General features: G+C 44.7%; 1 protein-coding gene across 3 annotated transcripts; it reads right to left on the minus strand.

Moving 5' to 3' along the window:
* Positions 1-79: 79 nt before the first annotated feature.
* Positions 80-13200, minus strand: LOC115131795 (26S proteasome non-ATPase regulatory subunit 4-like). Of its 3 annotated transcripts, none has more exons than XM_029663796.2 (10): positions 13101-13200; positions 11755-11895; positions 11389-11503; positions 11159-11245; positions 10824-10892; positions 1937-2152; positions 1667-1778; positions 1380-1514; positions 1064-1098; positions 80-765 (listed from the first exon to the last, which is right to left on the minus strand). In XM_029663796.2, exons 1-10 carry the CDS (start codon positions 13196-13198, stop codon positions 592-594), a joined length of 1182 nt encoding a protein of 393 aa, XP_029519656.2. In that variant the 5' UTR covers positions 13199-13200; the 3' UTR covers positions 80-591. The 3 variants fall into 3 exon arrangements, with proteins under 3 accessions (XP_029519656.2, XP_064876625.1, XP_064876626.1); XM_065020553.1 differs by having other exon boundaries at positions 11389-11513; positions 11753-11895; XM_065020554.1 differs by lacking the exon at positions 10824-10892 and having other exon boundaries at positions 11389-11513; positions 11753-11895.
* Positions 13201-22610: the final 9410 nt, after the last annotated feature.

Consider the following 22610-nt stretch of genomic DNA (forward strand, 5'->3'; position numbering starts at 1 on the left):
TAAGCTTTGCTGTTCTGGCTTTATGGGGTGGAGGGGAGTGGGGACTGGGCAAGCAATCAATCAGACAGATATACACATGAACAAGCGTCATCCATCTTATTTATTGCAATAGAAAAATAACAAAATAAAAGGAGGATATTGTTTAGTTTACAAGCTTGGGGACCCGTCATTAAATACAACGTATAATGCCAGTCAGTCAGTTAAAGATAGGTCCCCAATCTCACTGATTTACCCTGTCATTAAATACAACATATAATGCCAGTCAGTCTTGCGAGTCAGTCAGTTAAGATGGGGTAAATCAGTGAGAAACTGGAAAAGATGGATATTCCATTTTTAGATTGTATGCCAATGACAATCCTGGTGGCATTCCAGTTTGGTCTGTTTGTGTGTGCTTGTGGATTTCTTGTGAATGTTGTTGACTGTTCGTCATATCATGCGTTAGTGTCCGTCCAACTGTCTTCCTGTCTGTAGCCTTGCATAATTCTGTCGGTGTCAACTACCCTACCAGAGCCATGTCAAAAGTTGTGCACTATTTAGGGTTCCATTTCGGACACAACCCATGTGTGTCGTCAATTTGTCTGTCCCCATGCCTCATTTCTTCTTATCCTCGTCTTTCTTGCGGTTAGGCTTGGGTAGGCCTGTCTGGGAGGCCAGGGAGCCCATGGCGTTTCGGATGGCCTCATTGTTAGGGTCGACACCTGGCAGGTTCTGCAGGACGCTTTGGAGAAACTCTGGGTCCTGCATCACATCATAGTCATCCTCCTCCTGAGGAAGGACCACAAGGCACATGATAAATAAAGGCACTGATTATGTATTCTGTTTGTTGTCAGCACCATTTGAGCAGGTCAAATTCCTGGTACATGTACTTGCAAATAGAGGTGATCCTGATTGGAAGGGAGATGGAGAACTTACACACGAATGAGACAAAACACCAGTGACTAAATCGAGAAAGGGCGTGTTTCATAAACTGCAACTGGGAAATTTTAGCGGACCGACGTCACACGACTGTATTGAAAAACAAACGATAAGGTTTCTGATTTCATTGATCATGCGAGTTACCTACCTTGGCAGTTTCAGTGTCCATAGCATCGCCATCCTCTAATCACAGGGATGGGTTGGTAGGGAATGGAGGGAGAGGGTCAAAATCAAATCAAATGTATATCATATGGAAACTCTATGTCTGGAAATGTCTGGAAATGTCCCCTTGTTTTGGTTTGCGGTGTAACTATGACAGTCCAGATCATTGGTAAGTACCAAGCTTTAAAAACGAAATGTTAAAAAAATTTAAAATCTATTTTTAATCATCCACACCGCAAAGTGTGTGTGTGTCAGTGGGTGCTATTCTGAAAGCATGAGAGTGGATGGTGATTATAACGCACCCTCTCCGGCCAGAGACATCCGCATGGCGTATGCAATCTGCTCCTCCTCTGTCATATTGCTGAAGTCAGGCAGCACTGCAGCACCACCCGTCTCAGGCTGAGACACCGACATCTTTAGCAGGGCCTCCTCGGATTCTGAGGAATTAAACCATTACAGTACAAACATCTGTATTCTCCTTTATGCCTAACATACGTGAGATATTAGAATGGTTATGCATAAATAATACAGCAGACAAAAGGGATACACAAAACTTACTCACTAAATATACACACATATCTATACCTACCCTCACTTTCTTTACTGTCTGCTGTGGTGACATCGGCTGCAGAAGCAACAGTCACCTGGCGAGCCTCCTCCTCCTGCCTTTGTCTCTGCTCCTCCATGGACACACGCAGAGCCTGAGTAGAGAGGAACACAGTTAGTTAAAGGCCAGAAAAACTGTATGCTGGTAACTCTGGTTCACTGATTAAGGTCACTCTGGACAAGAGCATCTGCTAAATGACCGAAATATAAATGCAAAAATGTCACTTTAAAAGGAACCCTATTGCATTTTTACCAGAGCAAGCTCGGGGTCGGCGCTGGGGTCCACGCCAAACTCAAAGTCGCTGGCGCCCAGGCCCATCATAGAGCCTCCTTCCCCAGCCAGGATGGGGGAGGAGAGCAGGGCGTCAGCCAGGCTAGGCCCTGGGGGTACAGTCACCAGGTGGGAACCCGTACCCTCCTTCCCATTCAGAGTGTTGATGAAGGCAGTCAGCTTCTCCGTATTAAACTCCTGGAGGACGATGGAGGAAGAGACACACAATATAGAATTTTGGAGAAGGGGAGAGCGAGAATGAACCATTCAGGAGTTAATACTGTGTTATCTATGAAAATGTATAAAATACATTTATTTAGCTTGGAATGGAAACAAGCAGGAGTTAAAACCAAGTAATTGTGTTAATCACACACACACAAACACACAGAGCCTTTGGAAAGTATTCAGATCCCTTGACTTTACCCACATTGTTAAGTTACTGCCTTATTCTAAAATGTATTAAATTGCCCCCCACCCTCAATCCACACACACACCCACCACCATAATGCCAAATCAAAAACAGATTTTTACACATTTTTGCAAATATAAAAAAAAATATATAAAAACATACCTTAGTTACATAACTATTCAGACCTTTTGCTAGGAGACTCAAAATTGAGCTCAGGTGCATCCTGTTTCCATTGATCATCCTTGAGATGTTTCCACAACTTGGGAGTCCACCTGTGGTAAATTCAATTGATTGGAAATTATTTGGAAAGGCACACACCTGTCTATATAAGGTCCCAAGGCATGTCAGAGCAAAAACCAAGCAATGAGGTCAAAGGAATTGTCCGTAGAGCCCCGAAAAAGGATTGTGTCAAGGAACAGATCTGAGGAAGTGTACCAAAAAATGTCTGCAACATTGAAGGTTCCCAAGAACAGAGTTGCCTCCATCATTCTTAAATGGAAGAAGTTTGGAACCACCAAGACTCTTCCTAGAGCTGGCCGCCCGGCCAAACTGAGCAATCGGGGGAGAAGGGTCTTGGGCAGGGAGGTTACCAAGAACCCAATGGTCAATCTGACAGAGCTCCAGACTTCCTCTGTGGAGATAGGAGAACCTTCCAGAAGAACCATCTCTACAGCCCTCCACCAATCAGGCCTTCACGGTAGAATGGCCGGACAAACGCCACTCCTCAGTAAAAAGGCAAGACATCCTGCTTGGAGTTTCACAAAAGGCACCTAAAGGACACTCAGACCATGAGAAAAAAATTCTCTGATCTGATGAAACCAACATTGAACTCTTTGGCCTGAATGCCAAGTGTCACATCTGAAGAAACCTGGCAAAATCCCTACAGTGAAACATTGTGGTGGCAGCATCGTGCTGTGGGGATGTTTTTCAGCAGCAGAGACTGGGAGACAAGTCAGGATCGAGGCAAAGATGAACAGAGCAAAGTACAGAGAAACCCTTTATTAAAACCTGCTTCAGAGCGCTCAGGTCCTCAGACTGGGGCAAAGATTCACCTTCCAACAGGACAACGACACTAAGCACACAGCCAAGACAACGCATGAGTGACTTCGGGGCAAGTCTCTGAATGTCCTTGAGTGGCCCAGCAAGAGCCTAGACCCCGATCGAACATCTGTGGATAGACCTGAAAATAGCTGTGCAGCAATGCTCCCCATCCAACCTGACAGAGCTTGAGAGGATCTGGTGTGCCAAGCTTGTAGCGTCACACCCAAGAAGATTCAAGGCTGTAATCACTGCCAAAAGGTGCTTCAACAAAGTACAGAGTAAAAAAAAATTGCAAAAACATCTAAAAACCTGTTTTTGCTTTATCATTTTGGGGTATTGTGTGTAGTTTGAGTGAAAAAAATATACTTTTAAAAATAAGTCTGTAACCTAACAAAATGTGAAAAAGTCAAGGGGTCTGAATACTTTCTGTATATATAAACAGTACCAGTCAAAAGTTTGGACACTTATTAATTCCAGGGTTTTTCTTTATGTTGACTATTTTCTACACTGTAGAATAATAGTTGAGACATCAAAACTATGAAACAACACATATGGAATCATGTAGTAACCAAAGTGTTAAATCAAAATATTTAATATTCTTCAAAAGTAGCATGGTTAATATTGACAGCTTTGCACACTCTTGGCATTCTCTCAACCAGCTTACATTTACATTTACATTTAAGTCATTTAGCAGACGCTCTTATCCAGAGCGACTTACAAATTGGTGCATTCACCTTATGACATCCAGTGGAACAGTAGTGCATCTAAATCTTTTAAGGGGGATTACTTTATCCTATCCTAGGTATTCCTTAAAGAGGTGGGGTTTCAGGTGTCTCCGGAAGGTGGTGATTGACTCCGCTGTCCTGGCGTCGTGAGGGAGTTTGTTCCACCATTGGGGGGCCAGAGCAGCGAACAGTTTTGACTGGGCTGAGCGGGAACTGTACTTCCTCAGTGGTAGGGAGGCGAGCAGGCCAGAGGTGGATGAACGCAGTGCCCTTGTTTGGGTGTAGGGCCTGATCAGAGCCTGGAGGTACTGAGGTGCCGTTCCCCTCACAGCTCCGTAGGCAAGCACCATGGTCTTGTAGCGGATGCGAGCTTCAACTGGAAGCCAGTGGAGAGAGCGGAGGAGCGGGGTGACGTGAGAGAACTTGGGAAGGTTGAACACCAGACGGGCTGCGGCGTTCTGGATGAGTTGTAGGGGTTTAATGGCACAGGCAGGGAGCCCAGCCAACAGCGAGTTGCAGTAATCCAGACGGGAGATGACGAGTGCCTGGATTAGGACCTGCGCCGCTTCCTGTGTGAGGCAGGGTCGTACTCTGCGGATGTTGTAGAGCATGAACCTACAGGAACGGGCCACCGCCTTGATGCTTTTCCAACAGTCAAAGGAGTTCCCACATATGCTAAGCACTTATTGGCTGCTTTTCCATCACTCTGCGGTCCAACTCATCCCAAACCATTGCAATTGGGTTGAGGTTGGGTGATTGTGGAGGCCAGGTAATCTGATGCATCACTTCATCACTCTCCTTATTGGTCAAATAGCTCTTACACAGCCTGGAGGTGTGTGGGTCATTGTCCTGTTGAAAAACAAATGATAGTCCCACTAAACGCAAACCAAATGGGATGGCGTATTGCTGCAGAATGCTGTGGTAGCCATGCTGGTTAAGTGTGCCTTGAATTCTAAATAAGTGAACGACAGGGTCACCAGAAAAGCACCTCCACCATGCTTCACAATAAGAACCACACACGCATCATCTGTTCACCTACTCTGCGCCTCACAAAGAGACGGCGGTTGGAACCAAAAATCTTAAATTTGGACTCATTCGACCAAATTGACAGATTTCCATCGGTCTTAATGTCCATTGTTCCCATTTCTTGAACCAAGCAAGTCTCTTCTTCTTATTGGTGTTCTTTAGTAGTGGTTTCTTTGCAGCAATTCGAACATGCAGTCCCCTTTGAACAGGTGATGTTTAGATGTGTCGGTTACTTGAACTCTGTGAAGCATTTTTTGGGGCTGCAATTTCTGAGGCTGTTAACTCTAATGAACTTATCCTCTGCAAATCAAATTTTATTGTCAACATACGTGTCCAGCAGATGTTACTGCGGGTGTAGTGAAATGCTTGTGTTTCTAGCTCCAACAGTGCAGTAATATCGAACAAGTAATATCTAACAATACACACAAATCTAAAGGAACGGAATGGAATTAAGAATGTATAAAATACTTGGACGAGCAATGTCAGAGCGGCATAGACTAACATACAGCAGAATGGAATACAGTATATACATATGAGATAAGCAATATGTAAACATTATTAAAGTGACTAGTGTTCTAGTATTAAAGCGGCCAGTGACTTCAAGTCTATGTATATGGGGCCGCAGCCTCTAATGTGCTAGTGATGGCTATTTAACAGTCTGATGGCCTTGAGACAGAGGCTGTTTTTCAGTCTCTCAGTCCCAGCTTTGATGCACCTGTACTGACTTTGCCTTCTGGATGATAGCGGGGTGACCAAGCAGTGGCACGGGTGGTTGTTGTCTTTGATGATCTTTTTGGCCTTCCTGTGACATCGGGTGCTGTAGGTGTCCTGGAGGGCAGGTAGTTTGCCCCGGGTGAGGAGTTGGGCAGATTGCACCACCCTCTGGAGAGCCCTGCGGTTGTGGGCAGAAGGTGATAGGAGGTGATACAGCCCGACAGGATGCTCTCAATTGTGCATCTGTAAAAGTTTGAGGGTTTTAGGTGCCAAGCCAAATTCATTCAGCCTCCTGAGACACTGTTGCGCCTTCTTCACCACACTGTGTGTGTGGGTGGACCATTTCAGTTTGCCGGTGATGGATATGCCGAAGAACTTGAAGCGTCCACCTTATCCACTGCGGTCCCGTCGATGTGGATATGGGGGTGCTCCCTGAAGTCCAAGATCAGCTCCTGTGTGTTGTTGACGTTGAGTGAGAGGCACCACACTCCCAGGGCCCTCACTTCCTTCCTGTAGGTTGTCTTGTTGGAAATCAAGCCTACTACTGTTGTGTCGTCTGCAAACTTGATGGCTGAGTTTGAGGCGTGCGTGGCCACGCAGTCATGGGTGAACAGGGAGTACGACGCCAGGACAGCGGAGTCAATCACCACCTTCCGGAGACACCTGAAACCCCACCTCTTTAAGGAATACCTAGGATAGGATAAAGTAATCCTTCTCACCCCCCTTAAAAGATTTAGATGCACTATTGTAAAGTGGCTGTTCCACTGGATGTCATAAGGTGAATGCACCAATTTGTAAGTCGCTCTGGATAAGAGCGTCTGCTAAATGACTTAAATGTGAATGTAAATGTAGTACAAGAGAGGGCTGCACACACAGCCTTGTGGGGCCCCCGTGTTGAGGATCAGCAAAGCGGAGGTGTTATTTTCTACCTTTACCACCTGGGGGCGACCTGTCAGGAAGTTGCACAGGGCGGGGTTCAGAGCCAGGGCCCTCAAGCTTCATGATACGCTTGGAAGATACTATGGTGTTGAATGCTGGAACAGCATTTTTACATAGGTATTCCTCTTGTCCAGATGGGACAGGGCGGTGTGCAGTGAGACAGCATCGTCTGTAGATCTTTTGGGGAGGTAAGCAAATTGAAGTGGGTCTAGGGTGTCAGGTAAGGTAGAGGTAGGTGATATGATCCTTGACTAGCCTCTTAAAGCACTTCATGATGACAGAAATGAGTGCTACGGGGCGATAGGAATTTAGTTCAGTTACCTTTGCCTTCTTGGGTACAAGAACAAATGGTGGACACTCCAGCCAGCTGGTCTGCGCATGCCTAGAGGACGTGGCTAGGGATGCAGTCTGGGCCAGCAGCCTTGTGAGGGTTAACACGCTTAAATTACTTACTCATGTCGGCCACTGAGAATTTGAACCCACAGTCCTTGGTAGCGGGCTGAGTCGGTGGCACTGTGTTATCCTCAAAGTGGGTGAAGGTGTTTAGCTTGTCCGGATGCAAGACAGTGTCCGCGATGTGGCTGGTTTTCCCTTTGTAGTCCGTGATTGTCTTTAGACCCTGCCACATACGTCTCGTGTCTGAGCCGTTGAATTGCGACTCCACTTTGTCTTTATACTGACGTTTGCTTGTTTGATTGCCTTACGGAGGGAATAACTACACTTTGTATTCGGCCATATTACCAGTCACCTTAAATGCAGTGGTTCACACTTTCAGTTTTGCGCGACTGCTGCCATCTACGGTTTCTGGTTAGGGTAGGTTTTAATAGTCCGTGGGTACAACATCTCCTATCCACTTCCTGATAGCCTAGTGGTTAGAGCATTGGACTAGTAACCGAAAGGTTGCAAGTTCAAATCCCCGAGCTGACAAGGTACAAAATCTGTCGTTCTGCCCCTGAACAGGCAGTTAACCCACTGTTCTCTAGGCAGTCATTGAAAATAAGAATTTGTTCTTAACTGACTTGGTAAAGGTAAAATAAAAAAATTAAATAAACTAGGTCACTGTAACAGTGTATTAGTCAATGTTATTCTCAGAGGCTACCTGGAACATATCCCTTCTGCGTGATGAAAACAATCTTGAAGCGTGGATTCCGATTGGTCAGACCAGCATTGAATAGTCCTTAGCACGGGTACGTCCTGTTTGAGTTTTTGCCTATAGGAAGGCAGAAGCAAAATGGAGTCGTGATCAGATTTGACGAAGGGAGGGCCTTATAGGCATCCAGGAAGTTGGAGTAGCAGTGGTCGAGTGTTTTAGCAGCGCGAGTACTACAGTCAATAATATGGACTTGGTATTTTACCAGAGGGCTATGTTCTGTATACCATCCCTAGCTTGTCACAACACAAATGAATGGCTCAAATGCAATAAGGAAATCAATTCTACAAGGCACACCTGTTAATTGAAATGCATTCCAGGTGACTACCTCATGAAGCTGGTTGAGAGAATGCACAAAGCTGTCGTAAAAGCAAAGGGTGGATACTTTGAAGAATCTCAATATAAAATAGATATATAAACTAGAACTGTTTTGGTTACCACATGATTCCATGTAGTGAGCACCATAATTCATTTTTTTTTTGTTATTTTGGTTCTGTACTCTAGCACTGAGTTTGAAAGGATACAATGACAATGAGGGTAAAGTGCAGACTGTCAGCTTTAATTTGAGAATTTGACACATCTACACCTGCATCCAGGGTAGTGTTTTTGATCTGTTGGGCTGTTGTCAGGGGGGGGGTTCTTCACCATAGAGAGTATTCTCCGTCCATCCACTACAGTGGTCTTCCTAGGTCTACCAGGTCTTTTGACATAATTGAGTTCACCGGTTGTTTTTTTCTTGTTAATGATGAACCAAACTGCTGACTTGGGCATGCCCAGGGTTTTTGCAATGTTCCTGATTGATTGATTTTCATTTCTGAGCCTTATGATGGCCAGCTTCATTTGCATCGACACTGCCGTCTTCCTCGTGTTGTCACACCCCAACAACAACCTCCAAAGGCAATAGCAGTCTAGAATCAATACATTCATCAACAGCTCTCCTGCATTCACTAACGACACAAATGAATACACCTGCCTAACGACACACATCTGTGAAGCCAATTCAACAAATACTTGTAGTAACTTAAAATGGGGGGACAGTGTACAAAAGGTGGTCATTTCTAAACGGTTCATCCGATATGTATGAAAATACCCTCAAATTAAAGCTAACAGTCTGCACTTCACCCTCATTGTCATTGTATCCTTTCAAACTCAAAGTGCTAGAGTACAGAACCAAAATAACACAAATGAATTATGGTGCTCACTGTATGTATGTATGCATGTACAGTTGAAGTCGGAAGTTTACATACACCGTAGTCAAATACATTTAAACTCAGTTTCACAATTCCTGATGTTTAATCGTAGTAAAAATTCCTTGTTTTAGGTCAGTTATTTTAAAAATGAAGAGAATGATTTATTTCAGCTTTTATTTCTTTCATCACATTCCCAGTGGGTCAGAAGTTTACATGCTACCAAATACTAATTGAGTGTATTGCCTTTAAATTGTTTCACATGGGCCAAACGTGTCGGGTAGCCTTCCACAAGCTTCCCACAATAAGTTGGGTGAATGTTGGCCCATTCCTCCTCACAGAGCTGGTGCAATGGAGTCAGGTTTGTAGGCCTCCTTGCTCGCACACGCATTTTCAGTTCTGCCCACAAATGTTATATGGGATTGAGGTCAGAGCTTTGTGATGGCCACTCCAATACCTTGACTGTTGTCCTTAAGCCATTTGCCACAACTTTGGAAGTATGCCTGGGGTCATAATCCATTTGGAAGACCATTTGCGACCAAGCTTTAACTTCCTGAATGATGTCTTGAGATGTTGCCTCAATATATCCACAATTTTCCTCCCTCATGATGCCATCTATTTTGTGAAGTGCACCAGTCCCTCCTGTAGCAAAGCACCCCCACAACATGATGCTCCCACCCCCGTGCTTCACAGTTGGGATGGTGTTCTTCGGCTTGCAAGCCTCCCCCTTTTTCCTCCAAACATAACAATGGTCATTATGGCCAAACAGTTCTATTTTTGTTTCATTAGACCAGAGGACATTTCTCCAAAAAGTACGATCTTTGTCCCCATGTGCAGTTGCAAACCGTAGTCTGGCTTTTTTACGGTGGTTTTGGAGCAGTGGCTTCTTCCTTGCTGAGCGGCCTTTCAGATTATGTCAACATAGGACTTGTTTGACTGTGGATATAGATAGTTTTGTACTTGTTTCCTCCAGCATCTTCACAAGGTCCTTTGCTGCTGTTCTGGGATTGATTTGCACTTTTTGCACCAAAGTACGTTCATCTCTTGGAGACAGAATGAGTCTCCTTCCTGAGTGGTATGATGGCTGCGGGGTCCCATGGTGTTTATACTTGTGTACTATTGTTTGTACAGATGAACGTGGTACCTTCAGGCGCTTGGAAATTGCTCACAGGGACAAACCAGACTTGTGGAGGTCTACAATTTTGATCTGAGGTCTTGGCTGATTTCTTTTGATTTTCTCATGATGTCAAGCAAAGAGGCACTGAGTTTGAAGGTAGGCTTTGATATAAATCCACATGTACACCTCCAAGTGACTCAAATGATGTCAATTGGCCTATCAGAAGCTTCTAAATCCATGACATCTTTTTCTGGAAGTTTCCAAGCAATTTAAAGGCAGTCAACCTAGCGTATGTAAACTTCTGACCCCCGGAATTGTAATACAGTGAATTATAAGTGAAATAATCTGTAAACAATTGTTGGAAAAATTACTTGTGTCATGCACAAAGTAGATGTCCTAACCGACTTGCCAAAACTATAGTTTGTTAACAAGAAATTTGTGGAGGTTGAAAATCGAGTTTTAATGACTCCAACCTAAGTGTATGTAAACTTCCGACTTCAACTGAAAACATAAAAATAATAGGGCTAATTAAAAATACTGGCACAAGGAAACAATTCTTACCTCTTCCCCAAAATTTATAATATCCACATTGACCTTCTCTTTCTTTAAGCGCTTGGCCATTTTAACAAGCTGTGGGGGCCATAGATTGGGAGGAACGGAAGCAGAGGGGGAGAGAAAGACCAGTAACCATGGTGACAAGCTGCATGTCTATTGTTGAAAACACACCTTCTGTGGGACCAGCTATAATGTACATTCATTTTATACAAAAATTGTATGTGCCAGAAAATAGTGCCATTGTGAGAAAAATTACATAATACTCTGTTAGGCTAGTTGCTATATCATCAAAGTAAGAGAAATATATGTTTAGATAAGACACTGGTAGGTGACAAACTCACATCCTTGTCACTGTCTTCCACAGGGCTGCCCACAAAAGCAATTATCCTCATCTTGTGGTTCTTCCCCTGTCTGTGCTTTAGGGCCAGCTATATAGACACAGAGAAAAACACATTATGCATGAACACACACACACACACAACACTAGCCTGCTCAATTGTAACCTTTGTAACTCAGTGTAAAATAATGATCTGGCTTATATGACATTTTCTGCAGAAGCAATGACACTCACATGGGCCACCCGGATGCCAGTGCAGAAGCAGATCTTGCCTTTGGGCTGGATAGCGTGCAGTTTGGACAGGATGCGGCCACTGTCTGGGGTCAGTGTGGTCAAGACCTCACAGTTACTGCAGTCAAACATAAAAAATCCAACCAAACAGCATTAAAACTGGGAATGTCTGTCAGTCAAGGCATCGGTTTTCCACCTAAACACCACTATTTGATATCAGAGGCCTCCATTTTATTTTACAGGCCACACAGTTCAATTAGTCTCAGACTCACATGTTCATATGAAACACTCGTTTCAGAATAGTTATTTGTTCTCCTAGTTCCCAGTCAGACAACTCGTATTTTGAACACACAAAAAACACAAGCTTACTTAGCCATCGAGATTAGGCCAACATTGTTCTCGGGGTTTGCCCGAGTTTTGGAGTGACAGACGATGTTGACGGCATCTTGCTGGGCTTGTAGTCTAGTGGGCAGGAAGTCTCCATTGCGCATATACTCACTATTGTCCACACTGGGGATGAGAGAGGGACATAAATGAGCCGGATTGAAGAACAATAGGATTATCAGAATGGTTAATGCTGCTATGCAGAGCTGGGACGATAAACTAAAAATGATCAACACCGATCATACAAATCATTTATCGCAGGCCTTTTGCTGACAACGTTCATTCTGATAAGTAGCCTATACTAGAGAAATGTGAAGTTTGAAATTAAACAAGTGTGCTAATATGGGTGATCGTTAATGGGCCAATTGATGGTGACTACAATCAAACTACCGGTAGTAGCAGTTTAAATGGTAATTTTAAAAAAAATGCACATGAATGTTTTAGACTTATCGTTCCATTTATCATCACATCACATCCATTCAGGCAATGTATAGCGATATGGATTTTTGTCCATATTGCACAGCTCTATAAACACCTGCTTTCAGAATGGTGACACTGCAAAATGTAAAAGGGTAGCTAATGAAAGAATGTAAACAACTAGATAAAAATCAACAAATGCCATTCTTATGCATTTCTGGACTCTGGAGACTAGAATAGTTTGGATGACAGTTGAAACATTCAAGATAAACTGGTCATGGGAACATGTAGGATAGGAATGGGCAACGCCAGTCCCCCTTTAGAAGGCTGGCCTCATTAATAAATATTCTCAGGGCCAGGGGACTCTAGTCAAGTTGCTAGATCACCCAGAAATATTACATATGTAAAGAAGCAAATTGATATACACCCGGAAATATGAAGAACTAGGCTGAATAAATTGCTATCAAAGACAAACTGTTAGCTACAGTTCATGTCTGTCTAGCCAGCTAGCTAGCAATTAACGTTAGACAACCTCTTGTGATTAGCATACAAGCTAAACTAACGTTTAGCTAAATGGCAGGTAAAGCTAGTTAATAACATCATATGCTAGTAGGCAAACGGGTGCCATTGGTTTGTTATCCATTTGTTCAAAGTCACAAATAACGTATATGATAATGAAAAGCGTTAACGAATTTCTCCCCTTGATGTTCCCTGACACGGATAGATAACGTTAGCTAGACAGCTAATGACTTAAATCAGTCAGTAATCCCCCTATTCCACTGGTTTAGCTAGCATAAACAATTTTACCCCAAGAAGTATACAATTGCGTCGGCGTTTCCTTCCCTTCATTGTAAAGTATAAAGAAATCCTTTATGAAACAGATATAAAGCAAACAAGATGTGTGTTATTCTTACCACACCATAGTACTTTCGAGTCCCATTTTGAAAACTTTCTGGTCGCTCTCTGACAATGTAAGAACCTCACTGTCTATTGGAGAGAATAAACAAGACATGTGATTGGCTAATAGATGTTTTAGCTGACAATGTGCAGCTAAAATGTGCAGAAGTCAGTGAGTTCTTTTGATTCTGGATGGCCAAATAGCTAACGTAGGCAACAATGACAAGAAACTGCCATGCATGAGTAAGTGATTCGTTCAGTTAGTTTCTTTCTTGTTCTTGATACCATTTCTTGTTTTGACTGATTTCATGTCAATGCTCATATGGCTGAAATGAACTAGCTGCATAACCAACAACTGTAATATAGTTTACATATTGTCAACAATCTAAACCAAGTCTGTTTTGCCCCATAGTTGCGCACACGTCGGGTTTGTTACGTAACTATAGCACCTCATATCAAAGACCCTTGCTTTTTTTTTATACCCAAATGTGTAATCATTCCTCCAAGCATATTCATAATAAAATGTTACATAATATAAACAGCACATCATGTAAATTATGCAAAAATATTTTCCCTACATCATCTTTCAAGACTTCAGGGAGCAATACAGTATGAAAACATGCCAGTTCTCCAAGAACAGAAATACAAATTTGCAATTGACAGCATATGAAAAGGCATTTCTGTGATTCCAATATACAGTACCAATCAAAAGTTTGGACACACCTACTAATTCAAGGGTTGTTCTTTCTACATTGTAGAATAATATTGAATACATCAAACTATGAAATGACACATGGAATCATGTAGTAACCAAAAAAAGTGTTAAACAAATCAAAATATATTTAGCTTATGTAACCTTCCTGGTCCCGTCCCTCAAGTCAGTGAGTCAACACAGGATGGAGCAATGGATGGATAGTAGCATAGTAGTAGCATTTCCAAAGCTGCAATGCTGGGACACACACAGTATGGATGAATGATCATTAGTCGACGGGATATAAATAGCACTCCCACAGCAATTCTCCATAAATCTGCTGTATAATATACTAACAAAAAAAATGTCAAAATTTTTATCAAGGTCATTGTGATCATATAGTGGATTTAACCATTTCTAATAATTCCTATAATGAAAATAAATACATTGTTTCCATGTGTAATCTCATATTTACAGCATCATCCATTTTAGTATTCAAAATATATAAAAAATTACTTGAAATTACTCAATGTCACACTTGTGGCAAAGAAATATAATACACCTAGAATGTATTACAAAGAAATATATATTACACCTAGAATGTGATACATATTTGCCTCAACTAACAAAACCAGGCAAATACACTGGCTGGTGCTTATGAGTTTACAACATATACATTTGTCATAAATTACCTGCAATGATGGGACACACATAGTATGGATGAATGATCATTAGTCGATGGGATATAAATAGCACTCCTAAAGAAGATGCATTTTCGAGTTAGCTACCAATTTCAAAGAGGGAACTTTAGCTAACATAAAACCCACAAGGAAAACTGAGATTCGGCAAATAACAGAGTGGTTTATTTGAAGCCAAACCAACAACAGTAGTTACTAATAACATACATTTCTAATGTACAATGTAAAAGGTGGATTTGACAAATTTCTCTCCCGGAACCATTCAATTTTCACCTCAACCATAGCAATTCTGCATAAATCTGCGGTGGATTACCCAGAATCCCATAATTTTATCACTGGGTGTATTAGACAATGTAAACACACTAATCTACCAGGAGGTGGCATAATACCCATTTTATGCAGGAATTTAAAATGTAATTACACTGTTACACTTACAAACCATAACGCAAAAATATTGCTGATTGTCACCAAAAACATAGTCACTTAGTCTCCCCCACCTCACTTTTCTCCCAGTCAATATCATCTTTGCTCAAGCTTTGAATTGACTGTGGGTGAATGATGTCATGGGTCTTAGAGACAGCACACACTTTTATAAAAGAGATTGCTTCTTCTAGGCAAATGCTGTAATGTTTCCCTATATTGGTATCACTGTGGCGGATGGATACATCCGAGGTGAGAATTTACAGATTTACTCCCGTGTACACCTGTGTCACGGCTGGGGTCCGCCCCGCCCCTATATATATAGACCCCATGGCCGCGACACACATTATCTTTCATTTTCTCGGTGGACGTCCGTATGGTTCGCTTGGTAAGTCACTGGGAAGTGTAATATCTTGAGTGGACTTATACTCACTGGCTGTTTGCATCCGGCCACATGGCCAGCCCCTCCTCTTGAGTGCTCCACTTGCTGCACGTGGTTGATCTGTATCTTCCGCCCGTGGTTGTCGTGCTTGTGTTTTGTTAGCGTTACACTAGACTCCGTGTGTATCCTTTAATATATTGGTGCCTCTTGCTGCCACAAACTGTGGTACACAACTTTCCAACTGGCTTGTTCTGTGTGTGCTGTGAATTGCTTCACATGGTGTGTGTTTTTGTTTGTTGGTTCTTTCCCCTGCAGAATCCCCTGCAGAATGTAAGAGTATTGTGGTGGGCTTCCACTATGTTGAGACATGAACTCCTTAACGGAGTTACTCCATCATATGGTGCTGTTTTTACTGCTTGATATTAAACCAGCTAGGTAATATTGCAGTTGGTGTAAAAAAAGAGAACCACAAATCAAATCCATTACCTGGTTACTGTTTTTTGTCTGCCTGTTTTTCCCACACGGGTCTTCCCTGTTTTTGCAGAGATACTGGGTAATTTATCCCTCACCAGGGTGTCAGAACCCAGCTCCATGGCCGTGCTCGCTTGGCTGAGTTTATGGCTTCCCTTTTTGACAGGTGTGATTGTGGCACACCCCCTGCATACCTCGTGTATGCACTGCCTGGGTTTGAGCCACGCGGAGAGGGCGGTGGAGCGCCCTACTGGATGCCTGTTTTGTGGTGTTCTCAGAACGCCTGCGCCTGGCGTGATTGGAGGCCATGCGCGAGTGGGTCAGCCAGGCTCGGGCTCAGGCTGGGGATGAGCTCCCTCCTTCAGGAGTGGTGCGCCAGCAATCTGTTAGGCCCTCTACTGGGCACAGTACCCCTCCCAGGAAGCTTGCCCGGAGCCACCGCAGGCAGAGCCCATCTGCTTGCTAGTCCTGGACAGGGTTAGGTTTAGGGACCACCTTGAACGGAGGGCGCATGACCTGTGTCAGGAGGTTGATAGCTTCGATGGAGACGACAGCTGTTCCCTGTTGGCCAGTGATAGGATGTTCCTGGGGACAATGCTGGCACTGTTCACTACCATGAAGGGGCTACCAGGTTGACAGGCCATCAAAAGCCGGCGGTGGAGAGCGACCAGAAAGTTTTCAAAATGGGACTCCAAAGTACTATGGTGTGGTAAGAATAACACACATCTTTTTTGCTTTATATCTGTTTCATAAAGGATTTCTTTATACGTTACAATGAAGGGAAGGAAACGCAGACGCAATTGTATACTTCTTGGGGTAAAATTGTTTATGCTAGCTGTGCAGTGGAACAACAACCTGGCAACCGTCACCACCTTAGGGATGTGCCTGGGGTAGCCAGGTGCTCGGGGCGCCAGAGGAAAGGTGGGCCCCGGCAGGACCCCTAACACGCCCTTCCCCGGCCTCAGCCACTTCTCCTGGTCTCAAAGGGCAAAGTGGGAGGAGTGTGTTGAATCCCCATGGGTGTTGTCCACAATGCTCGAGGGGTACCGACTCCAATTCGGGTGCCGGCCTTCGTGTCCCCACGGTGGCCGACCCCCACGGTGGCCCCACCATGGTGGCCACACCACGGTGGCCGACCCCCTGCGGCTCTCTTTCACTCCTGGACAAGGGTGTCATCCGCAGGATCGAGAGTTCAGAACATCTATGTGGGTTCTACTCCTTATTTTGTGGTCCCAAAAAGAGACGGAGGGTTTCGACCAATTCTGGACCTCTACAACCTCAATGGGTACTTAAAGGTACTGAGGTTCCACATGCTGTCCCCAGTCCCCAGCCTGTCACTCCTTTCTCTCAGATGGGGTGGAGATGCTGAGGATGTGCCGCCGGGAGCTGGTCAGCACAGATGCCCCCCAGTTCGGCTGGTGTGACCAAGGGCAAGTCGGCCAGCAGCTGTTGGCTACCTTCTTGGTGCGACAGGCACATCAATACACTAGAGCTGTACTGCTGACCCTGCAGTCTTTCCTTCCACATCTGAAGGGAAGACATGTCCTGGTGAGAATGGACAACACCACAGTGGTGGCTTACATCAACCATCATGGTGGACTGAGGTCACACCGCCTCCATCTTATGGCACGGGAGCTCCTTCTCTGGGCTCAGGGACGTCTAGCGTCTCTACGCACAGCACACGTACCTGGCATCCTGAATGTGGCAGCGGATATGCTCTCGAGGGAGGGCCCGCCACCTTTGGACTGGAGCCTACATCCCCAGGTGGTGCAGCACCTGTGGGACAAGTTCGGGAGAGTGCTCGTGGACCTGTTTGCCTCCCTGGACAATGCGCACTGCCCTCTGTGGTATTCCATGTTGGAGCCACCAGGCCCTCTGGGCTTGGATGCCCTGGCTCACAATTGGCCAGGGCTGGAGCATTGCACTTTTCCCCTGATCCAGGCTGTGCTGGACAAGACCAGGTTGGCAGAGCATCGTCTGCTTCTGGTGGCCCCATACTAGCCCTGACAACACTGGTTCAGCCTTCTGCTGTCGCTGTTGTCTGGGACACCTTGGCAACTTTCCCTGAGACCGGACCTGCTGTCTCAGGCCGGGGGAACTCTGTGGCATCCAAGGCCGCACCACCTCAGTCTGTGGGCTGGGCCACTGAATGACACCAATGGTCCATGTTAGTACTACAGGAGGGTGTAATGAACACCATGCAGAACGCAAGGGCGCCGGCTACAACTGCACTGGTGGTTGTTCTGCTCTTGGTGCACTGGTATTGAGGTTGTGCCCGAGTCATGCGGGGTGTAGTATGTCCTCCAATACCTGCAGGCTCGCTTGGATGAGGGCTTGACAGCCTCTACAGCAGAGACTCTCTCACTGGATCATGGAAACGATTATGACAGCATACCACTTGGCTGGCAGGCCAGTGCTGGGATCTGTGGTGGCACATTCAACACGAGGTGTGGCTGTGTCCTGGGCTCTACTGAGAGGAGTGCCCTTCGCTGATATCTGTGCTGCGGCCAGCTGGGCTTCCTCTTGCACCTTTGCTAGGTACCATCGGGTAAATGTGGCACCTCCCTGTGCGGTTGGTTCAGCGGTCCTGGGCGGTCCTGGGACCCCCCTTTCCACATTGACGGCCCCTGCGTCTTCACCACTGGCTGGCCAGTTCCCTCTAGCACCGACTAATCTGGTATGGGTATACCAAAATATTGCAGTGATCCAGTATAGTGAAACATAAAGATGGTTACGTATGTGAGCTATTTGGATCACACCAATCCTCTAAGGTGCAAGATGCGCCTCAATGATGTAGAGAACGTGTGTTGAGGCCATGGGGTCTATATATAGGGGCGGACCCCAGCTGTGACACAGGTGTACACGGGAGTAAATCTGTACATGAATAAAATGGCGCCGGAAGAAATGGCAGCAGTTGTACGGGCGCCCAACCAATTGTGCTATTTTGTGGGGTTTTTCGCATTATTTGTAACTTATGTTGTACATAATGTTTCTGTAACCGTATCTTACGGCAAAAAAAAGAGCTTCTGGATATCAGGACAGCGATCACTCACCTTGGATTAGACAAAGATATTTTTCTACAACAAGGAGGACGCACAGGACATTCTCCAAACACCCCACAGGGCCAACATCCCCGTTATATGCAAGAGGAAGCGACGCAGGTACAGAGGTCAACGAGCCGGATGCCTGGTCAGGACTCGGAGAAGGTGACTGGGAAAGCTGCCGTTACCGTCAATAATACTCGCCAACGTGCAATCATTGGACAATAAATTAGACAAGGTACGATCACGAATATATCCTACCAACGGGACATCAAACTGTAATATCCTATGTTTCATGGAATCATGGCTGAATGACAGCATGGATATTGTGCATATTTGAAAACCGCATTCAATCAGCTGTATAAGGAAATAAGCAAACAGGAAACCACTCACCCAGAGGCGGCACTCCTAGTGGCCGGAGACTTTAATGCAGGGAAACTTGAATCAGTTCTACCAAATTTCCATCAACATGTTAAATGTGCAACCAGAGGGATTTTTTTTCTCCAGATCACCTGTACTCCACACACAGAGACGCGTACAATGCTCTCCCTCGCCCTCCATGTGGTAAATCCAACCACAACTCTGTCCTCCTGATTCCTCCTTACAAGCAAAAATTAAAGCAGGAAGCACCAGTGACTCTGTCTATAAAAAAGTGGTCAGATGAAGCATATGCTAAGCTACAGGACTGTTTCGCACAGACTGGAACATGTTCCGGGATTCTTCCGATTGCATTGAGGAGTACACCACATCAGTCACTGGCTTTATCAATAAGTGCATCGATGACGTCGTCTCTACAGTGACCGTACCGACATACCCCAACCAGAAACCGTGGATTAGAGGCAGCATCTGCACTGAGCTAAAGGCTAGAGCTGCCGCTTTCAAGGAGTGGAAACTTATAAGAAATCCTGCTACGCCCTCCGACGAACCAGCAAACGGGCAAAGCATCAGTACAGGGCTAAGATTGAATCATACTACACCGGCTCAGACGCTCGTCTTATGTGGCAGGGCTTGCAAACTATTATAGACTACAAAGGGAAGCACAGCCGCGAGCTGCCCAGTGACACGAGCCTACCGGACAACTAAATCACTTCTATAGCCGCTTCAAGGCGAGCAACACTGAGGCATGCATGAGAGCATTGGCTGTTCCGGACGACTGTGTGATCATGTCCTCCGTAGCCGACATGAGTAAGACCTTTAAACAGGTCAACATTCACAAGGCTGCGGGGCCAGACGGATTACCAGGACGTGTGCTCTGGGCATGTGCTGACCAACTGGCAGGTGTCTTCAATGACATTTTCAACATGTCCCTGACTGAGTCTGTAATACCAACATGTTTCAAGCAGACCACCATAGTCCCTGTGCCCAAGAACACAAAGGCAACCTGCCTAAATGACAACAGACCCGTAGCACTCACGTCTGTAGCCATGAAGTGCTTTGAAAGGTTGGTAATGGCTCACATCAACACCATTATCACAGAAACCCTAGACCTTAGCTCAGTACATCACTTGGGCTAAGCTGCCTGCCATCCAGGACCTCTACACCAGGCAGTGTCAGAGTAAGGCGCTGAAAATGGTCAAAGACCCCAGCCACCCCAGTTTTAGACTTTTCTCTACTACCGCATGGCAAGCAGTACTGGAGTGCCAAGTCTAGGACAAAAAGGCCTCTGAACAGTTTTTACCCCCAAGCCATAAGACTCCTGAACAGGTAATCAAATGGCTACCCGGACTATTTGCATTGTGTGTCTCCCCCGACCCAACTGTGCCCCCCGACCCAACCCCTCTTTTACGCTAATGCTACTCTCTGTTTATCATATGCAGTCACTTTAACTATACATTCATGTACATACTACCTCAATTGGGCCGACCAACCAGTGCTCCCGCACATTGGCTAACCGGGCTATATGCTTTGTGTCCCGCCACCCACCAACCCCTCTTTTACGCTACTGCTACTCTCTGTTCATCATATATGCATAGTCACTTTAACCACATCTACATACTACCTCAATCAGCCTGACTAACCTGTCTGTATGTAGCCTCGCTACTGTTATAGCCTCATTACTGTATATAGCCTTTCTTTTTACTGTTTTATTTTCTTTACTTCCCTATTGTTCACCTAATACCTTTTTTGCACTATTGGTTAGAGCCTGTAAGTAAGCATTTCACTGTAAGGTCTACACCTGTTGTATTCGGCGCACGTGACAACCTTTGATTAGATTTGAAATCCTCACCTCGGATGTATCCCTCCGCCGCGGAGTGGTACCAATATACTGGAGTGATCCAAATAGCTCTCATAACTGTGGTTACATACGTGACCTTCAATCAGTACAATAAAGTACAATAGTCCCAAATGGAAGGTAAACAGATTCATCTTTAGCCTCATTAAATCAGCAAAAACAAGCTCAATAACTCAATGCATGCACAAACTCCTGTTGAAATATGCATTCACCTGTATTGTAAATAGGCCTAGGCTACATCTTAGTTTACCCAGTTCATCAATAGAGATTTACCTTTCAAATAAATGATTACCTTGATTACCTTGATGTTGTTCCTCATAAGCGGATTTCTCACATATATTGAACAAAAATATAAAAGTAACATGCAACATTATCAAAGATTTTACTGAGATACAGTTCATATAAGGAAATCAGTCAATTGAAATAAATTAGGCCCTAATTTATGGATTTCACATGACTGGTCAGGGATGCAGCCATGGGTGAGCTTGGGAGGGCATAGGCCAACCCATTTGGGAGCCAGGCCAACAGACAAATACTCCTCAGTTTCATCAGCTGTCCGGGTGGCTGGTCACAGATGATTCCGCAGGTGAAGAAGCCGGATGTGAGGGTCCACGACTGGCATGGTTACACGAGGTCTGCGGATGTGTGGCCAGTTGGACATACTGCCACATTTCCTAAAACGATGTTGGAAGCGACTTATGGTAGAGAAATGAACATGACATTTTCTGCAAAAGGCTCTGGTGGATATTCCTGCAGTCAGCATGCCAATTGCACGCTCCCTCAAAACTTGAGACATCTGTGGCGTTGTGAGAACTGCACATTTTAGAGTCCCCAGCACAAGGCGCCCCTATGGAATGACCATGCTGTTTAATCAGCTTCTTGATATGCCACACCTGTTCCGTGGCTGGATTATCATGGCAAAGGAGAAATGCTCACTTAATAGGGATGTAAACAAATGTGTGCACAAAATTGGAGAGAAATAAGCTTTCTGTCCGTATGGAACATTTCTGTGGTCTTTTTATTTCAGCTCATGGAACATGGGACCAACACTTGACATGTTGCATTTATATTTTTGTTCAGTATAGATGCACATCTTAAAATCAGGTTACAGACGGTTAACTAGGCCCCTAGACTTAGCGAGTGAAACAATATTAGTAGGCTAGTTAATAGGTTTTGTAACGAGAGGTTGAGGTGTTGAGTACTATACTTTCATTGTTAGGTGTTGATAGGTTACGTGCGGCAGGTAGCCTAGTGGTTAGAGCGTTGGGCCAGGAACCAAAATATTGCTAGATCGAATCCCCGAGCTGACAAGGTAAAAATCTGTCGTTCTGCCCCTGAACAAGGCAGTTAACCCACTGTTCCTCGGCTGTCATTGTAAATAATAATTTGTTCTTAACTGACTTGCCTAGTAAAATAAAATGGCACGTTAACTCATTCCACGGAGGACTGAGGGTTTGTGGGTTTTCGCTCTTCCCATGTCCTTGATTGATGAATTAATGTCACTAATTAGTAAGGAACTCCCCTTACCTGGTTGTAGTGCTGGACGATATGGCCATAATATCATTATTAAAATATTTTTACAAAAAATTAG

Source organism: Oncorhynchus nerka, linkage group LG7 (genome assembly GCF_034236695.1).
Source record: "Oncorhynchus nerka isolate Pitt River linkage group LG7, Oner_Uvic_2.0, whole genome shotgun sequence".
NCBI classification, from domain to species: Eukaryota; Metazoa; Chordata; class Actinopteri; order Salmoniformes; family Salmonidae; genus Oncorhynchus; species Oncorhynchus nerka.

Bases quoted from the DNA above. Each gene is read 5' to 3' on its own strand.
- LOC115131795 (XM_065020553.1), bottom strand. From the start codon at position 13,198: ATGTCTTGTTTATTCTCTCCAATAGACAGTGAGGTTCTTACATTGTCA. The intron at 2,153-10,823 runs GTAAGAATTGTT...ATCGTCCTCCAG, and splicing joins TTATAAATTTTGGGGAAGAG to GAGTTTAATACGGAGAAGCT. The intron at 1,779-1,936 runs GTAAAAATGCAA...CTCTCTACTCAG, and splicing joins CCGACCCCGAGCTTGCTCTG to GCTCTGCGTGTGTCCATGGA.